Source organism: Hippocampus zosterae, chromosome 7, assembly GCF_025434085.1.
Source record: "Hippocampus zosterae strain Florida chromosome 7, ASM2543408v3, whole genome shotgun sequence".
In the NCBI taxonomy this organism is placed as follows: Eukaryota; Metazoa; Chordata; class Actinopteri; order Syngnathiformes; family Syngnathidae; genus Hippocampus; species Hippocampus zosterae.
The window spans coordinates 7,249,340-7,266,810 of NC_067457.1; the positions used below are offsets into that span (position 1 = coordinate 7,249,340).

General features: G+C 43.7%; 1 protein-coding gene and 1 long non-coding RNA gene across 3 annotated transcripts in view; both read right to left on the reverse strand.

Moving 5' to 3' along the window:
* LOC127603890 (uncharacterized) overlaps positions 1 to 3,862 on the reverse strand; it is a 32,342-nt gene extending 28,480 nt beyond the window's left edge. The window contains exon 1 of the long non-coding RNA XR_007963152.1: positions 137 to 3,862. This is a non-coding gene — a long non-coding RNA (uncharacterized LOC127603890). The remainder of the gene's footprint in view (positions 1 to 136) is intronic.
* cacna1g (calcium channel, voltage-dependent, T type, alpha 1G subunit) overlaps positions 1 to 7,444 on the reverse strand; it is a 124,442-nt gene extending 116,998 nt beyond the window's left edge. For both annotated transcript variants that reach the window (XM_052070423.1, XM_052070424.1), the window contains exons 1-2: positions 6,747 to 7,444; positions 6,189 to 6,514 (exon numbers count right to left, since the gene is read on the reverse strand). In XM_052070423.1, the coding sequence (XP_051926383.1) occupies positions 6,189 to 6,507 (319 nt within the window). In that variant the 5' untranslated portion in view covers positions 6,508 to 6,514; positions 6,747 to 7,444. The remainder of the gene's footprint in view (positions 1 to 6,188; positions 6,515 to 6,746) is intronic.
* Between the last annotated feature and the right edge of the window lie 10,027 nt (positions 7,445 to 17,471).

Here is a 17,471-nt window from a genome sequence, read left to right on the forward strand (position 1 = left end):
TGTTATTTTGCATCATTCAAATCTTAATATCTGAACATTTAAATATGTAAACTAAAATGCAATCATATTCGTAAATGAATGGCTTCTGGTTTTTGAAATGTAAATCACATCATAACATCCTCAGCTGCCAGTTAACCTGACCGATCTTCGACTCACTTTTCTCCAGATTGTCGCTACATTTCTCCATTTTCTGTTATGTCTTTTATTATTTTCTTCTCACCGATATTTTTTTTTTATTCTTCGTGCTATCGCTATTTTTATTTTTATTCTTCATGACAGGGGTTCACTGTGGCGTGGGGAGTCACGTTCAGCATTCGCTTCAATGATATCTGGCGCCATCTAGCGTCGTGAATGGGTATATTGTCTAGACCCCAAATATAAGACTTTCCCACTTTTTCAGTCTTATTTCAATGCAGAAAAAAACACCGTCTTATATTCGGGCCAATGCGGTACAGTATTGTATTCCTTTAGCATAGCTCTATCTAGTGGATGCATAACGCAACCAGCCACTATTGTAGCGTCTATGAGCCGTAAAATGCCGTGCTCCCTATAAGTGAAAACTGTTTTAAAATAGGCCGTTTACTGAAAGTGCGCCTTATAGTGTGTCAAATACGGCCATGCTTACGTTTGAGAGTGAGGTGTGAGCGAGAGCCATTGGAATATGTCAAACAACCATTCACTCCCATATGAACACCTGTGGACTATTACGAGCTTTCTGTAAATCTAACATGAGTGTTTTGGAAATTTCAACAATCACTTCAAATCCAATGGAGAACAATAAGTCTGATATTGTCTTAGGCGTGGCTTCATTTGTTGTGGGATCCCGTTCGTAACCTTGAAATGCCAGGACAGTCGTAAACTCAAGACCCCTGGCACTGTTTATAAAGCCTAATCGCCCTCCTCCATGTCACATATATCTCCTGTTATCAGATATATTCCTTCTTGCCTCACGCTCTCCCAAAGGGGGACCTCGCCTGTGTTTTTAACAGGAGCCGCAGCATCCATTTGCTAACTAGGCCACTGGAGTTACATGGGTGTGAGAACACGGCACGTGTCAGAGAGGGGAATTATGGCAAAACAACAAAATGGTGTAAAAGTAGGCTGGCCTCCTCAGTCACAACAAAAGACACCGAGCGTAAATCTGGCAGTCTTGGTAATTGACTTTGTGGTTTGTGCCTTAAGACATAAAGGTCATAGTCTGCGCTTGTTCATCCGTTTTCTCGATAGTTTATCTTTGCCAGTCAGTGGGGAACGCGCAGAAGTAAAACGAGTGAACCGCTTCACTATCCATCCATCTTTAATCCTGTTCTCTTCAGGGATGCAGGTGAGCTGGAGCCTATCCAAGCTCGGTCTGGGTGAGAAGTGGGCGACGCAGTTAAAGGGAACAAGAGAGAGAGAGAGAGAGAGAGAGAGAGAGAGAGAGAGAGAGAGAGAGAGAGAGAGAGAGAGAGAGAGAGAGAGAGAGAGAGAATGGAATGGATGGATGGTCTTGCAAGCTCTTTAATATATGAGGAGCAAAGTGCTAAAATTGCTGCATTTAAAAAGCACATTGCGATAAAGGCCAAAATTTAAATGACGAAAAGATTCATCAATATTCTAAAAAAAAAAAAGTCCAAAGATTTGTCTCGTTGCTTCCATATTTAAGTTGCATGATTTTTTTTTTAAAGCAAATGTTTATTTTCGGCAACTAGTTGCAGGTATTAACCCAGTGTGCTTGCCTAGTGCTGCCTGATGATGGATCTTTGTTCCGGTCTCTCTTCCTTTCTTTCCTTTTACCCCAATAAAAATAATTCTTGAAGCAATTCTGTCATTACACAGAAGAGCAAATGTAAAAGCCATAAGTGGGATGTGGGTTGCAATCTAGCTAGGGCAAAAGAAACAAAACAACCCCCCGCCCCAAAAAAAAGCAGTAGAAAGTAGAAAAGTATGCCGCAAAGAAAAGCCTTCTTTGTGTTCAGTCTGCTTGTAGTTTTAACGGCTTAAACAAATCTCCTCATTAAGAAGAGACCTCATACGGAGTCGTCTCCTCACACCTTGCTGCTGTCTCGGCACTCGCTCTTCACCGTCTCACTCTCGCTCCTCTCCTGTTGCCACTGAGGTGTATTTAACAACGCGCTTGACTGTGGCAGTGGTTGAAAACAACTTGAAAACTACAAAAATGATGTCATTGAGAACGCGACAATCATGACCTCACACAATTGGTTTACTCAAAACAAACACCGTAATTAGGTCACGGGAGCAGCCATTTCTCCATTGTAATTGGCAGAGCAAGGGCGTAAGCTAACGTTAGCATGTGTGTTCATCTTTATTGCTATCTATAAAGACATGTTTGAATGCATTTGATATGCAAGTCCCTTAGACAAGGCAGAAGCGGGACTCATTTTCAGCACTAGAGTCGCAGGGCTCGGCCCATTAACGACCCGCTAACACTCCACTTCCTGTTAGCGCTGTTATATTGAAACCTCTTCTCCCCATTTCCGGTGCAGTACTTAGCGCACCGATGCTAACTCTACAATCGGCACACAGCTTCCGTCATCGGAGGAGGGTTTCCCCATCAAGCGTCGTTGCCATGACAAGAAACACTTGTGACCGTTATTCCTCTTTAATATGTTATTTTGTACAGACGGGGATGTAATATAGTTCCAGTGTCGTCGTTTTCAGTCAGTGCTACTTTTGGTATAAAATTATTGCAACTTGGGGACCCCCTTGATGCAGTCAGAGCTACATGTAATAAAATGGCCTGCCTCTGTTTGTTATTAATTCACCGTACGAGAAAGTGATATTTGGATTCAAGCATTGTGGTTGTGCTAAAAGACGGATGCGCAGCTTTAAGGAAACTAAGGTGTGGGCAGAAGTAACAGCCCAAAGCAGAATATACAGCAGCATATTGCCCGTCGGGAATTTGCCCAAACGTCTAGATGAGTCACTCCGGGCCTGGCTTGAGCATCCTGACATGACACCTTGGGGATGTGATGCTCTTGTATATCGGTGAACCCTGACCGTGCAAATGTCCTTCACTTCTGGATGAATCGGCCGACAAGATTCCGGAATCTTGTCGCAAGTCCTCCCGGTGGAGAGGAAAGCGACAGTTATAGCGGCAAAGCACCACATTTTCTTCAAGTACACACGTCCCTTGTGGCAGAGAACTGCACATGCAAAATACATGTACGCTCCATCACATGGTCTGGTCGCCCCCGCACGCCTGCTAAAAGTCTTCGCGCGGTTACGTAAGTTCATCAGATGTGTGTATCGAGTGCCTAACAACGCAAGGCGAACACTTTGATTCGGTTCATTAGGAGAAGCAGCGACTGCAGCGAGGAAGAAGTCCTGATATCAATTAGTCTGCACGAAACCAGAAATGGCAGTCAAAGAACAGAAGGTAACGAGAAGTTTGAAAGCAAAAGCGGGAGGCGGGGTTACGCCTGCTTTTTCACCACTTTGGAAAAGCAAATGCGTCGAGCAACTGACTTTTCATGTTATTTTCTCCTGTTCTCAAACTCCTCCACCATATTTTTTTTTCATTTTCTTGGAGGCTTCAAAGATGGCACGAGGGCCGCTGCTCGCTCTCAAGCTAAACAGCCTTTTTTTTTTTTAAACACCTCACAAGAGAGAAGCAAGCGAATGCTCGGGATGGAAAAGCCGAGCAGAGAGAGGTGGAGGTGGTGGCTTGGAAGAGGGGAGAAGGGGCAGGAGACATTTTCTGCTGATTAAGTAAGCGTTTGCTTCGCTTTCCATTATTTGACAGATGCATCACAGCAATGAGCAACAAATGTGAACAAAGACTCCAGCGAGGGATCGAAACATTGCAAAAAAACCAAACGACTACTTCAGGGAAGACCTTCCTGTCCTTTGAGTTATTTTTTTTTTTAAGCAAGGACGCGATGGACGGATGCGAGAAAAAGGATCGAGAACAGCGGACGGCCTGCCGTAACCGCAACTCCTCCTCCGTCTTGGCACAACATCCAGCTCCCCGCCACAGAGGAGGCACCTACGGGAGTCCTGTGGAAGTTTGTGTGTGTGTGTGTGTGGGGGGGGGGGGGGGGGTTGTATGCGTTGCTTACACAACCTCTCAAAAGGCGCAGACACACACACACAGAGGCTTTTCGTCTATCAGATTCTGGAGGAGGGAGTTGACAAAACCAGCAGAGGGAATTACACGCAGGCAACGCGCCGGGCGCAACTGAACCGAGAGCGCACGCCCGAGGGGTCTTCAATTAGACAGTAAATACCTCGACGAGTATCCAGGGGTCCTAATTAACTTCAGACTGTTAAAAATGGCCGCAAGCCGTCTGAAGCCAGGGGGCTGACTCAGGACGTGCCTGTTTTGAAGTGACTCAGACAAATTTTCGCGTGAATACCGGGATACGCCTCCGCTACGTGGTGCAAGCGAGGACTGGAAGGCGGGGGAATGGAACCACCGATGTCATACAGTTTGGAATTTAAGCTATTTATGTTATAAAGTTATAACACACATGCATGACTTGTAATATAGTGGATCTCAAATGTCTACACACCCCTATCCTTTTTTTCTGTTTGTTTTCATGATATCAAAAATATGACCAAGCTAAAAACGTTTGCCACCATTCATGTGATTTTTGAGCCCCCACAACTTCCGAAAGGGGAAGTACAAATAAACAACTGACCAATTGGTTGCAAATGCGCAGACGGTCCGATTCAAACTCAAGTTAAATTGGGAGTCAGCTTACACAAGCCAGCATTTCATGCACCCTGGAACCTGACAACTTGACAAGCTATTCACTGTAGCAACCGTTGACCCTCAAAGTGTTAAAGCGTCTCGGATGACCTCCCCAAAAAGCTCAGCTGTTCGGGTAGGCTTTTGGTTTGCGGCATACAACAGAGGCATAGTGGGCTAACTGGTGATATCGTGGGCGTATTTATGGTGGGTAATAAGAGAGACGAGCTACTAGCCATCAGTCGAAGCAGTTGCAGCAGCAGCAGCAGGGAGGAGGCGGAAGATACAGATCAAGAGAAACGGTTAAAATGATTGCAAAATATCGCATCTGCTCCTTCAGTGTACACACACTAGTGCGTGCAGATCAATCTCAGCAGCGTAGCCAGTGACCTTTTCCCAAATCTCTACTGATACACAAAAGGGCAAAGCACGGGAGACGAACAACGAACGCACGCATGCATATTGCAAAGCTGCATTTGAATGTTTTGTACTGGTGCCGCAGGGTTTATTTTTAATACAACTAAACAAACACGTGCAAGCAGAAGGAGGATGTGCAAGAGGCAATAAAGCTCCCCAGCAACGAATCTGTCAAGGGATCAACACATTTATTGGGAAGGAGGAAAAAAAACTCATTCACTCCCAAAGACGTTTTTAAACGTCTTTTCAGACTTGGTCTAGAATTGGCCGGTACTGAATGAGTTAATAGAACTATTTGAAGGACCTTTGCAACTGCAGATTGAAGTTTTAAAAAGAAATCATCAGTTCAAATGTACAGAGGGTGCAATATTACACCATTAGGTCATCGTTTCGGCTGCTTTGATGTACGAAATGAATAGCACAAGTGTGCAACTGTTGACGAAGAATGAAAGAAAAATTACAGAACGTTGTTCCGGGGCGGTAGTTTATGCAATCGGCGGCATACAGCGCGACAAGAATGAGGGCGTTGATGGCAACGATGGCAGGAGGGGGGGTGGGGGGGGGATTTATGAGAGGAGGACTACCCTCGGCTGTAAAAAAAAACCTGCTAAAATAATACAAGCAATTTCGTCCCGAAGGGGTTCGATTTTGGTGGCACAACCGATAACTGGTTGGAAATGAAGGAATAAATCTCAACGGCATGACCATAACGCCAAGAAAACTAAACAAACATGGAAGCAATAATAATAAAAGATAGAGTGAGACCTCCGGGGGCCGTGACGCATCAGGCGAGGCGTCGTTCCGGCCAACGGTGGCTGCCTCCCATCTAGCCTCACAAAAGCACTTGCACATATGAGGAGGAACATCCTGAAATGAATTATTTGCCCCCCCCACCCTCAACCCTGAGGTAAAAAAAAAACAGACAAGCGGTTTTGATGACCCATTGCTCAGCCTTTCACACATCACACCTCCTCATCCCCTCAGGGCTCAACTAAAAAAAAAAAAAGTCGCATCAAGCACAAACAGGTATCTTACCTGTAAGGTGACCAGAAACATATTTTTATTATTTTGAAAGGATATGGGTTACAGACCATCTTGAGACACCAGCTCCGAGGACGGGTGCTCTGTTTCATGTAGAAGAAGACCACCGGGGCCAAGGTGGGGTAAGGTAGACTTTCCTCGCCGCAGGCTGACTCTTCATCCCCGGCGGAAGAAGTCCCATCAGGAGCCGGGGAGGCAGATTCCATCGCCATCACCTCGGTCCGTTCCTCACCCCCTCCGGCCGCGTCCCCGGATAAGTCGTTGAGACGGATGAAAGTCCTCGGCAGGGATGAGCGGCCCTCCGAGCGCCTGGAGTCGGGGGTCCCGGAGAGATTTCCCCCATCCTCTGCCATCATTCCCCTCCTGTGTGGATGAGCGACCACAAGTGTGATTATAGACAGACTGGACATGGGGAAAACCGACAGCCTCCAAATTGAAATCACTACAAAAGGCAGAGAAGATTACAAATATGGTCCTAATATAGTTGAAAATGTGACAAACAAACATCGGGATCTATAGTTTTAACTAAATTAAAATAGACGGCATAATTCCAGGTGCATCTTGATGTAATTTTTTTTTTAATACTAATAATCACCTGATTTGGACTCGCTTGATGTCTCCAATGCGCCTTCAGTCATCGCATGATCAGTCTGGTGGCTGCAAAGTCCACACCAGCCTGCAGAAAGAACCTTTTCTTGCCGAGGAGGGTTTCAGAAAATCGATGTGCTGTCGGGTTTGGAGGACCCGCAGAGTTCCCAAGTGGATCTCGAGGCGTTTCTGCAGCCTCAGTGCGGTGCGCAGAGAGGCCCCTGAGCGGAGCCCCGGTGCTCAAAGCTCTCCGCACGGGGGATCACAGTAACACTGTATAACCATCCGCCAATAAAGACTTTAAACAGATTTTGGGTCCGTTTCTGCAGCGCGAAGCCTTTACTTTGTCTTCGAACAACTTCTTTTGCTTTGCTTCAGACGAATCCCCCCCTCCGAAAAGGCTGCAACCGTTTCCACGGGTTTTCCTTTTCTAAATGAAACACGCTCCAACACTTTTCATTGCATCCACGGGCGTTTTTGTGAAGCGCATATTCCGCAGCACAGTTTTTAAAAATCCATCAAGAGTGTTGCCGTGCGTCCAGCCGAGCCTCACGCATAAAATCCGGCGTTCATTTTTGTTTTGTTTATTTTCCCTTCTTCAAACGCGACGCAGCATCTTTCGTCTTCGTCGCCGACCGGACGCATGCCGCTCTCACCCGTGTCTCCTCCAGAACTGTGTTCTCTCGGTTCCGTCCATCAGGAAAGCTCACAGCTGGATGGAGAGAGGGAAGGAGCGGGGGGTTGGGGGAAGAGTCCGAACTTCAAGATCAACCCAAGCGCCTCCTTTCAGACCAATCAGCGCGCAGCCGCGTCGAATGCTCGATTTTGATTGGTCGAGAAAGCTGTCGCGTCAAATGCAAAGCGGAGGAGAACGAAACTTAACAGCTGGAAGCCGATGTCAACTGTCAGCCAATGAGGAGCGAGAGAATGATGGCATTTTCTCAGAGGCGCACTGCGATTGGTCGAGAACTTTATAACGGGGGAACTTGGAGAAAGTAAGAGTTGGCGCCACATGGTGCAATGGGACTTTTATTTGTTGGTACAGCGATTAATTGAATGATAAAATCGTGGTCATTGACGTTTATATATATATATACATATATATATATATATATTGATTCTGAGACATAGATGTAGACTAACAGCATCGTTCCTGACAAAGACATTTACATCAGACTAATTTTCTAGAGCTATAAAGTAAAAGGATGCAATATAATTCTCAGAGTCAAATTAATTTTGCTTGATAGACTATTGGTTCATTTTTATCCCCACAAGCCTGTAGTACACGGGGGGAGGGGGTGGAGGTTGTTGAATGTACTCTATTTTATGTCATCAAGTGGTTGCATGGATCCAAGTACATTTTTCAAGTAGATATTTATTCAACTTAAAAACTGTATCTGGACACAGATGATTTTGACTAAATCCTCTTCACAAGTATTTTTTTCCAGTGTGCTGAACTTCAAATGACACCAAAACAACCTTACACCTTATTGATATTTTTCATTGCATAATATTGTCTTAGTTTACTACAGCCTTTATTTTTCTAGGGTGCTGTTTTTTTTTCTTGACAACACAAACTCAGACTTGCATCCCAATTTCTTTGCATTTGCCCCCAATGTCATTTGCTGCTTGGGCCAGGTAGACTTGCATAATCTGAACACAATGACAACATATTTCTTTATAATAATTATGCCTCATGCTTGTGGTCATTTTGGTATTACTATGACAATATATAATTTTTCTAAAGACAGTTCATGCAAAAACATAAATTGTCCGCCTTCAGCAATAGTAGACGATCCAGAACTCAATTAAAATCTGAGCAGTATCGTTTCACATCAGCGGGCTATGGTATGTATGCCGGTGGCCACTAGAGGAAGATGTTCCCTCAAATCGCCATTGCAGCTAATAAGAAAATGTAGAAAAAAAATAAAAATAACTTGCCCGAGGTAGAAATGATATTTGGTTAAGTTGCTGTGACTTCACGCATTGATTTTTGCCCCCTGTTGCATGATCAAACATGAATTGGCAATATTGTACATGACTGGGTCATGGCTACACATACAGTTTCAACCCTCTTTAATTTTCATCACAGGTTATTATTATTGATTTGAAAGAATGAGCCAATCAATGGGAATGACGCATGTCCTTTTTTTTTTCAAAACATCAGCGGAAGATGGAGCGCTTCAGCGGGCAGTCGTAGTTATAAATCACCCAAGACATTATTTTGCATACTCATATTTTCTCACATTTGAGCTTAAAATAAATAAATAAACTCAATAAGCAAGAAAGCACAGTTGAAAGACCACAAGAGGTCGAGAGTAAGCATTGGACTCTTTACCGTGGCTGTCAATAGCGCCCGTTCAGACTGATTAGTTACGGTAATTGTGCCGTGTCTTAACAGAGTATTGATCTTCAACCTCCTTGGCAGCAAAGGGGCCCCCTTTTCTGATTAGCTCGGGCAACAAACAATAAAAGGCATGTTTCGGGGGGTGAATTGCGCCGGTAATAACATTCATGAATAAAAACGCAACAACGATTAACCATCCATTATTCATGCCACGGAGAAAAGCGACGGTTACACAACATCGGATGTGTGGCGATTTCATTGTTATTATTTATTTTTTTTTAAAATGAGGCTCATGAGTTTTTTTTTTTTTTTTAAACTTCAAACAAAAAGTTTGTACCTTCCTCAGCTGGCCATTATGAAGAACTTACCTGTCAGTGGATTCGGAGGGAGTTGGGAGGGGAAGACTTGTCACTTGGAGGTCGCCGGGAGACTTTTATCAATGCGCACGGCAACTGCTGCTCCTTGGCGTTTCTGAAACAAGCAGAAGCAGCACCAAATTAGTGAAAGAGTGATGATAGGGGGCTAAGGGGAGGGGGACTGCTGTACAATGGTGACCCCACATATTTCTGATTCAGCATTAGCAAATTCCACCCACTGTATTTACGGAATTTTGTCCCCGAAAGGTTTAATGATAATCAGACCGAATTTTAGTTTTGACCACATCTTATCTCGATTTTTACTCTTAACGTGTAAAACTGAACTGCGATTATCAGAGGAGAATTTGTCATGTTTCTGGATGATTCTTCTTTCGTGGGGTTGCCCGGCACACCAACAGAAAACCCGATTCATGTCAGTCATATTCAGGAGCTTTCATGCTCGCTGACCCTCGGGGCAAAGAACATTGTGTTCCGGGTCAAGAACCTGCCGATTTTATGAAACAAACTCATGCCTATTAGATGTACCCGATCTTGATCAAGACTCATGATCCGGCGTCATAGCACACACCGGTACTGTATGTGTGATTTCAATCCATCTGCGATATTGAATGCTCATTAGTCCTTCCCCTACAGCAGGGGTCACCAAACTTTTTGAGAGTGAGAGCTACTTCATGTGTCCTGATTGTGTGAAGGGCTACCAAATTGATACGCGTCTGAAATAACATTTGTACAAATTAAATTTAATAATATTAGAACATTAGCTAGCTAGACGTATACTGTAGCTAGCTAGTTAGATAGCTAAATAGGTAGCTATAGAATCTATAATACTGCCCATGTTTGCATTTTTAAATCATAATTTCTACGAGCAAATCACAATCCTAGCACTGGCGGGCTACTGGTGTGGTCCTCACGGGCTACCTGGTGCTCGCGGGCACCACGTTGGTGACCCCTGCCCTACAGGAAGAGGTTTGTCCGAAGGCAGTAATTACTATATCGATTATATTATCTCTGCCTGCTCCAACATTCCGCTTACAGTTTCAGTGAAAATAAAGGCCCAGGCATTCACATCACAGTTCACAATAACTCCGCTGCAGTGAGGAAGATGAAGAAGATGCCAAGTAGATCAAAAGTTTGTAAAAAAAAAAAGGCAATGCGGATAAAATATGGGAAAAGATCATTATATAGCAGCTGTAGCTCAGGTGAGGTTTGATTAACTCATTCACTCCCAAATACGTTTTTAAACGTCTTTTCAGGCTTTGTCCAGAATTGGCTGGTACTGAATGAGTTAACAGGGTATTGATGCGGAAATAAATTCTTTAAAGGTATACATCGGAGTACGCAAGGTGGGCCTCAAAACCTAAAAATAGTTGGGTCTCTGGAGTGCCTGCTAACCCACATGAGCTAGTTATGGCTCTGAGCGCACAGAGTTCATTCGCAATCTGCATGTGGAGTCAGAAGTCGCAAAGTATTGTGAGCTCTTTAGTTAGTTGGCAAAACGGAACGTGTTGACGAATCGCATGCACGAGCGCCATCCTCTGTCACCATGGTAACGATAGCTGTATTCTGCATTTGTAATGAGACGGAAACTCCCCTTAAAACGGTGTGATTTAAACCAGTGCATGACCAGTGCTTGTTGTCAATTAAGTAATTCGATATTATTTGTGTGTTTTCTTTATCCAGATTCCAAAAGATTATTTTTTAAATGCGGGGAGAAAACATGAAGAAAAAAAAAAAGCTCCTTGATGCCCACACTCATACAGGAGAGGTGCACAACAGATGCAAAAGAAAATAAATTACTGACTGGGAAATAAATAATTACATTGACTGCATTTAAGGCACCCCATGTGTCATCCAAACAAGAAAATAATGCATTTCACTTTGTGTTTCTCGTACAGTGCGCAATTATGTGCGTGGGAGTGTGCAATGGTAGGTCGATCAACAACAGTAATGGCCAGAGAGAAACAAAGTTTAAAAAAAAACGTTTGACAATTTTCCAGTCCGGGGATCTGGATGCAGACTCGCCTTTTTATATGGAGCAATAGTTTATGGAGCAATAGGGGGGTGGGGGCGGGGCATATAGACATATATACACTGTGCTTTCAAATGAGAAAATAGCCAAGGAAAAAAAATGGATGTGCACCAATGCAAGAATTTCATTGGTCCTTTCAGTTGAGTGTGAAATGTTTGTTTGTTCTATAGACTTCACTACAAGTATAATGTGACCTGTACTAATTTTGGTCAAAGTCAAAAAACAAACAAAAACAAGACCAAAGAGCAAGATTCATAAAAGCATGCTTGGGTAAACTTGAAGCAAAAGAAAAAGAAGAAAATCTAGTTTCAATGAGGAAAAAGTCAAAAGTGGGAATCGGCCTCAGCAGGCCTTCAATGCCTTGACTCACCAATTGTTTGTCCATTTTTTCCGGCTTGATAAGTTGATATCCAAACTCTTTGACGTCTCCAAGTTCAAAACAATCCAACAAATGTCAAAATAACGCATAGAAAAGCCATCGCTCGCCAAGAGGCCGACTTTCACGCACACTCCATTGCTTCCAGAGTCCTCACGCGTGGCGGCCATTTTACTTTTGACCCTTGACCCTTTGCAGGGAGTGCACACTTCTAAATGCAGTACCCATAACTGGCCAGCGGGGGCATCCTAATGGTCTGCACCAGGTATGGGCAACTTCAATGATGGAGGTGGCCACAATTTGTTTTTCTGCTCATTAAAATACACAAAATGCATGCATACATTCAAAATAAGTGCTCATAATGTATTGCATTTTGAAGAATGCATTTTCCAAATCATGTATAAAACATCCACTTGGCTTATGCCTACAACAAAAGGTTTGAAGCAAAAAAAAAAACATTAACCACTACTGTTAATTTTTTTTCCAGTGCAAATGCCTTTATTGCAGAAAAAATACAATTCGAGGTTGGCACTAAATTGCTGTGCAAGTAACCAATATGAAGTGCAAGACCTCATTTTGGGGGGGGGGGGGGGTTCTCCTCCACAAAAATAAACTCAAAAATGTTAATATTTTTAAAGTACTGATTACGTTTCTGAAATCAAATTATTTGGCTTTCTAATAACTCCCGGATTTTTTTTTCTTAATCAAAATGAATCACTAAGTTTCTTGTTTCTTTTTTTTCACATTTTATTTCTCCAGCCAATCATACTGAAGTGATGAACAAACAATTATTATATCCTTGTAGGGAAAATAGCCCAAACTGCGAGTTTGAATCACTGCTTGTCTATATGTGTCCTGCGACTGGTTGGCGACCAGTCCCGTGACCCTAAAAAGAACAAGCACAGTAATTGAAGCGACCTTCCAACTCTTTGGGTTTTGCTGTGCTCCCATCCGGTATCCAACTCAGGATGAGATTCTCCTTCAGGAGGTGAAGCGAGGCTGAATGTGTCCCAGCTCTGTACTAAACATTCAATAGGCAACCAGAATACAACATCAATGGCAACGGGGTGGGGGGAATTTTTTTTTTTTTGAGCGGTCATGTAAATTCTGAGCAAACTTTTGTCACTCCTTTCCATCAATGTCAACTGTCAGTTTTGTTCAAGACTTCAATTCAAAAGTGGGGCAGTGGTAATAAGACGATTCGTGCGCGTGCACGTCTGTCTGTACTCCTGACCTCTGACCTCAAAAGTGATGTACAGCTGCTACCTGCCAATTGTGCCTGACGAGCAATCTGGTCATCTCTCGATGATGTCTACACACACGCGCACACACACACACACACACACACAAAGACACTAGCGCAATAGAGCTGCACTTGATCGTGCAAAGTGAAGATTGAATATAACACCAGGAATCTCCCATGCATCATTCTTTCGGACCACACCGAGTGGTCGATCAATATTTCCATTTGACGGAAAAATTGTGACCGCAGATCACGTAAATAAAGAATGATTTATTTAATTTTTTTTCTTGAGTAGATTATGGAAATGTTCTCCTCCTTAAAATATCAGCATCTGTTCCACTGATGTCTTCCCTCTGATCTGTGTCCAGTTGACATTCCTGTCCGGTCAGCTTCACGGTAGTTTCTAATCAATGAGGCTGCTTAATTTTGCATCATAAATTGCCGCAACTGTCGAAGCTGGAATGGAAGGAAAACCTCGAAGACTGAATGGCCATTCTCCCTTCAGCAAGGAGCCTTTTTTATTATTACTGCAAGCGGGAGGGAAAAAAATTGTGTTTTCAAAGATCTGGATGAAAATCCTCACCTCGGAACTGCAAGTCTCGGAGGCCGGATATTTCAGAATGCGTCTGGATTGTTTGGGAGACATACAGTATCTCTCGAAAGTCATTATGCGAGACATCGTGTAGATGAATGCATCGAGCAACAAAGACTTAACAACCGTATGATTTGCTTTCTCAGTTAAAAAAAAAAAAAAGCCTCAAAACTTTGAATAGACATTACACATTCTTGCTGTTTTATCTGCAGTTTCAAAGGGCATCTATGTTTCTGTGAGCCAGACCTCGTCCTGCCCCACATGCTGGCGGCCTCATCAAGGCAAGTATGGATTTTGTAACCATGACAAATAAGGGCGGAGCCAACAGTGGCTGCACATGTAGCCCAGACTATTTGAACAGCGAAGAACATGCCAGACTAACAGCATTCATTTTAATTTCCTGAGCAAGGTAGCAGTAAGCTTATCATGAACTGGTTGACTGTAAAACTGCGCAGACACCAAACCGCCAAATTTTCACTCGTCGCATACTGCGCAGATCCTCAAATATGGGCCCTACTGGAGCGTAATCTAGTATGTATTGACCTCCATACCTCATCAAAGCCTAAAACCACAAAGCAGAGTGTGATGCCCAGTTGAGATTTTTTTTTTAGTTAAATCTGTTATTTTTATGAACTCCAAAAAATGAATGCGACTTCTAATGTGAACGGAACGCATCCGCGATGTCACGTGGCAGCGGCTGTGTTTCCGAAAAGAAATATTCTCCCGCACGTAGCACCTCATCTTATCAGCTCATATTGACAGAGGAGCAAAGTGGGAGGAGTTAGAAATATTTTAGCGATATGAGGAGACGCTGCTCAATTTTGTCTAACTCTTGACCCGTGTGCATGGCTCAATCATCCATCCATCCATTTTCTTACCGCTTATTCGGGGTCGGGTCGCAGGGGGAGCATCTTTAGCAGGGAAGCCCAGGCTTTCGGCCGCTTGTATCCGGGATCTCGTACTTTCGATCACGACCCGTCGCTCGTGTTTGTGTGTCCTTCCAATCTGGCTGGCCTTCATCCTAATTATGAACACAATAGCGAGAAGCCGCGTCAAGTGTTCGCCTCTCCTGCTTCCAAAACATCCAGATGAAAAATGATCCACAGCTTTTATCCATGTTCTCTGTGGTCACGCAACTGTTTATAGAGTTTGGATGTGTCATCAAAGAGGAATTTCACTTCGTTTATCAATGTGTGTCCCTCAGGGCCGGGGATCCCGTGAAGAAGTTTGCAGATGTGACCGGGTGGGGCTTTCATCGAGATTGACCCTTTGAGGGACAGTGGTTACTACAGTGAACAGCTTATCGTGTTATCAGGTTGCAGGGGGGCATGAAAGGGTGAATACTGACCATCTTACATAATTAGCTAATATTGGGGAATGTTCCCATTTTTTTTTCAGTGTAGTTTAAGCCTAGTTCAGATTTGCTTCATGGCCGCAGAAAAATGCAGAGTGTAAAAGAAAGCTGCAGATTGAGACCAGACATGGGTCAGATTTGAGTGTGGTGTAAGAGGATAATTTGATAGCATAACAATTTTTACTTGATTGCAAGGGTACCGTTAAAAGATTTCATCAGATTGTATTGTTTGCTATTCTGAATATATATTCTTCAAATATTTACTGAATGAAAGCACAGTGATATTGAATACGGGCCATTTGGTAGCGCCCATAAATTAAAGATAATCGGCGATGCAAGTGCAGTGGAATAAATCAGAATTAATTTCAGGGGTTCAAAAAGTGAAACGCATATCTTAGAAAGGTTTGAATAATTGATATTCTAATTTCCTAATCTTAAATTCGAATTTGAGCATTCAGACCTGCAGCTGGAGAAGAAAGTGGAGAAAACGGTGTGGGTGCTCAGAAGGGATTTAATGAGCACAACTTTCTCGGCTGTCATGATGAACTACAGTAGTTTGCGCGGTCCTCGCCCCCCGCCACACACACACCCTCCATCGCTCTACTTACCTTACATGCCGCAACAGAAACTGGGGCCTGGCAACACATGATAAATCTAGAAACAGAGGAGAAGACAGAGGTGGAAGAGTTCAATGCTGATTCGTTGTCAGATTTTTGTTCCGACATCAAGAACCCGATGGATGAATATGTATTTTTATCAGCGCAACCCTTTTTGGCGACATTTTGTGATTCACTGGGCTTCTTCTATATGATGAGGAAGGTATGAGGTCAATAAAGCCTCCGATCGATTGCGCCATTTATACACGGGGCTCGCAGTGTCATGAGGAAACCATGATCCATACACTCATTAGACACTTCATTATTTACACCTATACTCAAATAACGTTCATGATAAAAGCCGTAGGATCAATAAAGATTCAAAAAAATTTCGGAATGATTCTGTCAAACATAATGTGCTATTCCATTGGTTTGGTTTTTTTTCCAAGGGTGTACAGTACCCACATCATCTTAAAATTTGTGTTAGGGTGTGGATGTGGCCCCAATAGCACGACAACAGGCAGGTATCGTGGAAGTCAACACTTGGCGTAGTTTATTTAAGTCTTCACAAACTCACTCAGGGAGAAACACGAGGAGTCCACAAGGAAATGTCCGCACAAGGAACAAGAAGCGGCAGGAGACAGCAACAGAGTCCACTGGTGTGGTGACGGCACAAACTTGCACTGGGGAATGTTCTGAGTAAATTTGTCCTAGTCCAAACGAGCAGCAGGCAACAGGTGGGTGATGAGCTGATGAGTCTCAGGTGTGAGGTGCACAGGACCCTGGCTGAGGAGGCTGCCTGGCTGGCCCCTCCCTAAAAATTTGACCACTATTGAGAATTTTATATTATCAACTTTCATTATTGATGTAACGATATTTCCTTTAAAAAAAAATTTACTCGCTAAATAGCACGACCACTGATCGAAGTTTGCTAAGCGACTTCCTGGGGCGAGGTAGTAGGATGAATGATCACGTTGCTCGATGACAAACGGAAGCGTTAGCATTCCACACGGCGCAACAAAGCTAATATTCTCAGGCAGTGGAATTACGCATAAAGTCATAATACAAAAATCAATGTGTTTTCAATGGCAACCCGTCTCATATTTTCCCAAGCTTTGACTGGCCTGTCCCCCCCCCCCCCCCCCCACTGTTGCTTCCATCTGCCCTTTGCTCCTTATTTTCATCTCATCTTCTTATCATACATATGAATACTCCGCTGCACCTCCGCCGGCGGCTACTGCAGTGCACAGATGATCATGTTATCAGGTTTCCAGGGTGCACGAAAGGGTTCAAATCAAGTGATCGGTAAAGTGAGGATAACGCGGCGCTCTGATATTGGACGGATGACAAATCAGTAACTTCATTAAACTGTGGCAACACCAATGTTTACTCGTAGGAAAACAAAGAAGCCAAAATGAAAAAGCGTGCTTCACCAACCCATTTTTTTTGTTTTGTTTAGTTTTGTCCCCCCCACCCCCCTATCTAGACCGTGACGATAACTCCATCTCCGCCCGCCCTCACGCCGACTGGTCGCCGTCGGCATCTCGATGGATGCACTCCGTTGCTCATGACTGCTTTTGTGATGCTCTCGTAGCCGACACAGTTTGAGCCATGATCCAATTCTGTTGTCTTGCTATGTTCGTCATGTTTATCCGGACCAGGCAAATATGTCAACACAAAGGCGGGCGGGGGGATGAGAAGAAAAACAGGGCGCTGAGGTAGCTCAGAATTAAATTTCTATCATTCGTTGACATTTCTTTCTTCAACGCCCCCCCCCCCCCCCATTTAATGCATACAATTTGAATATTTTATTTCGGT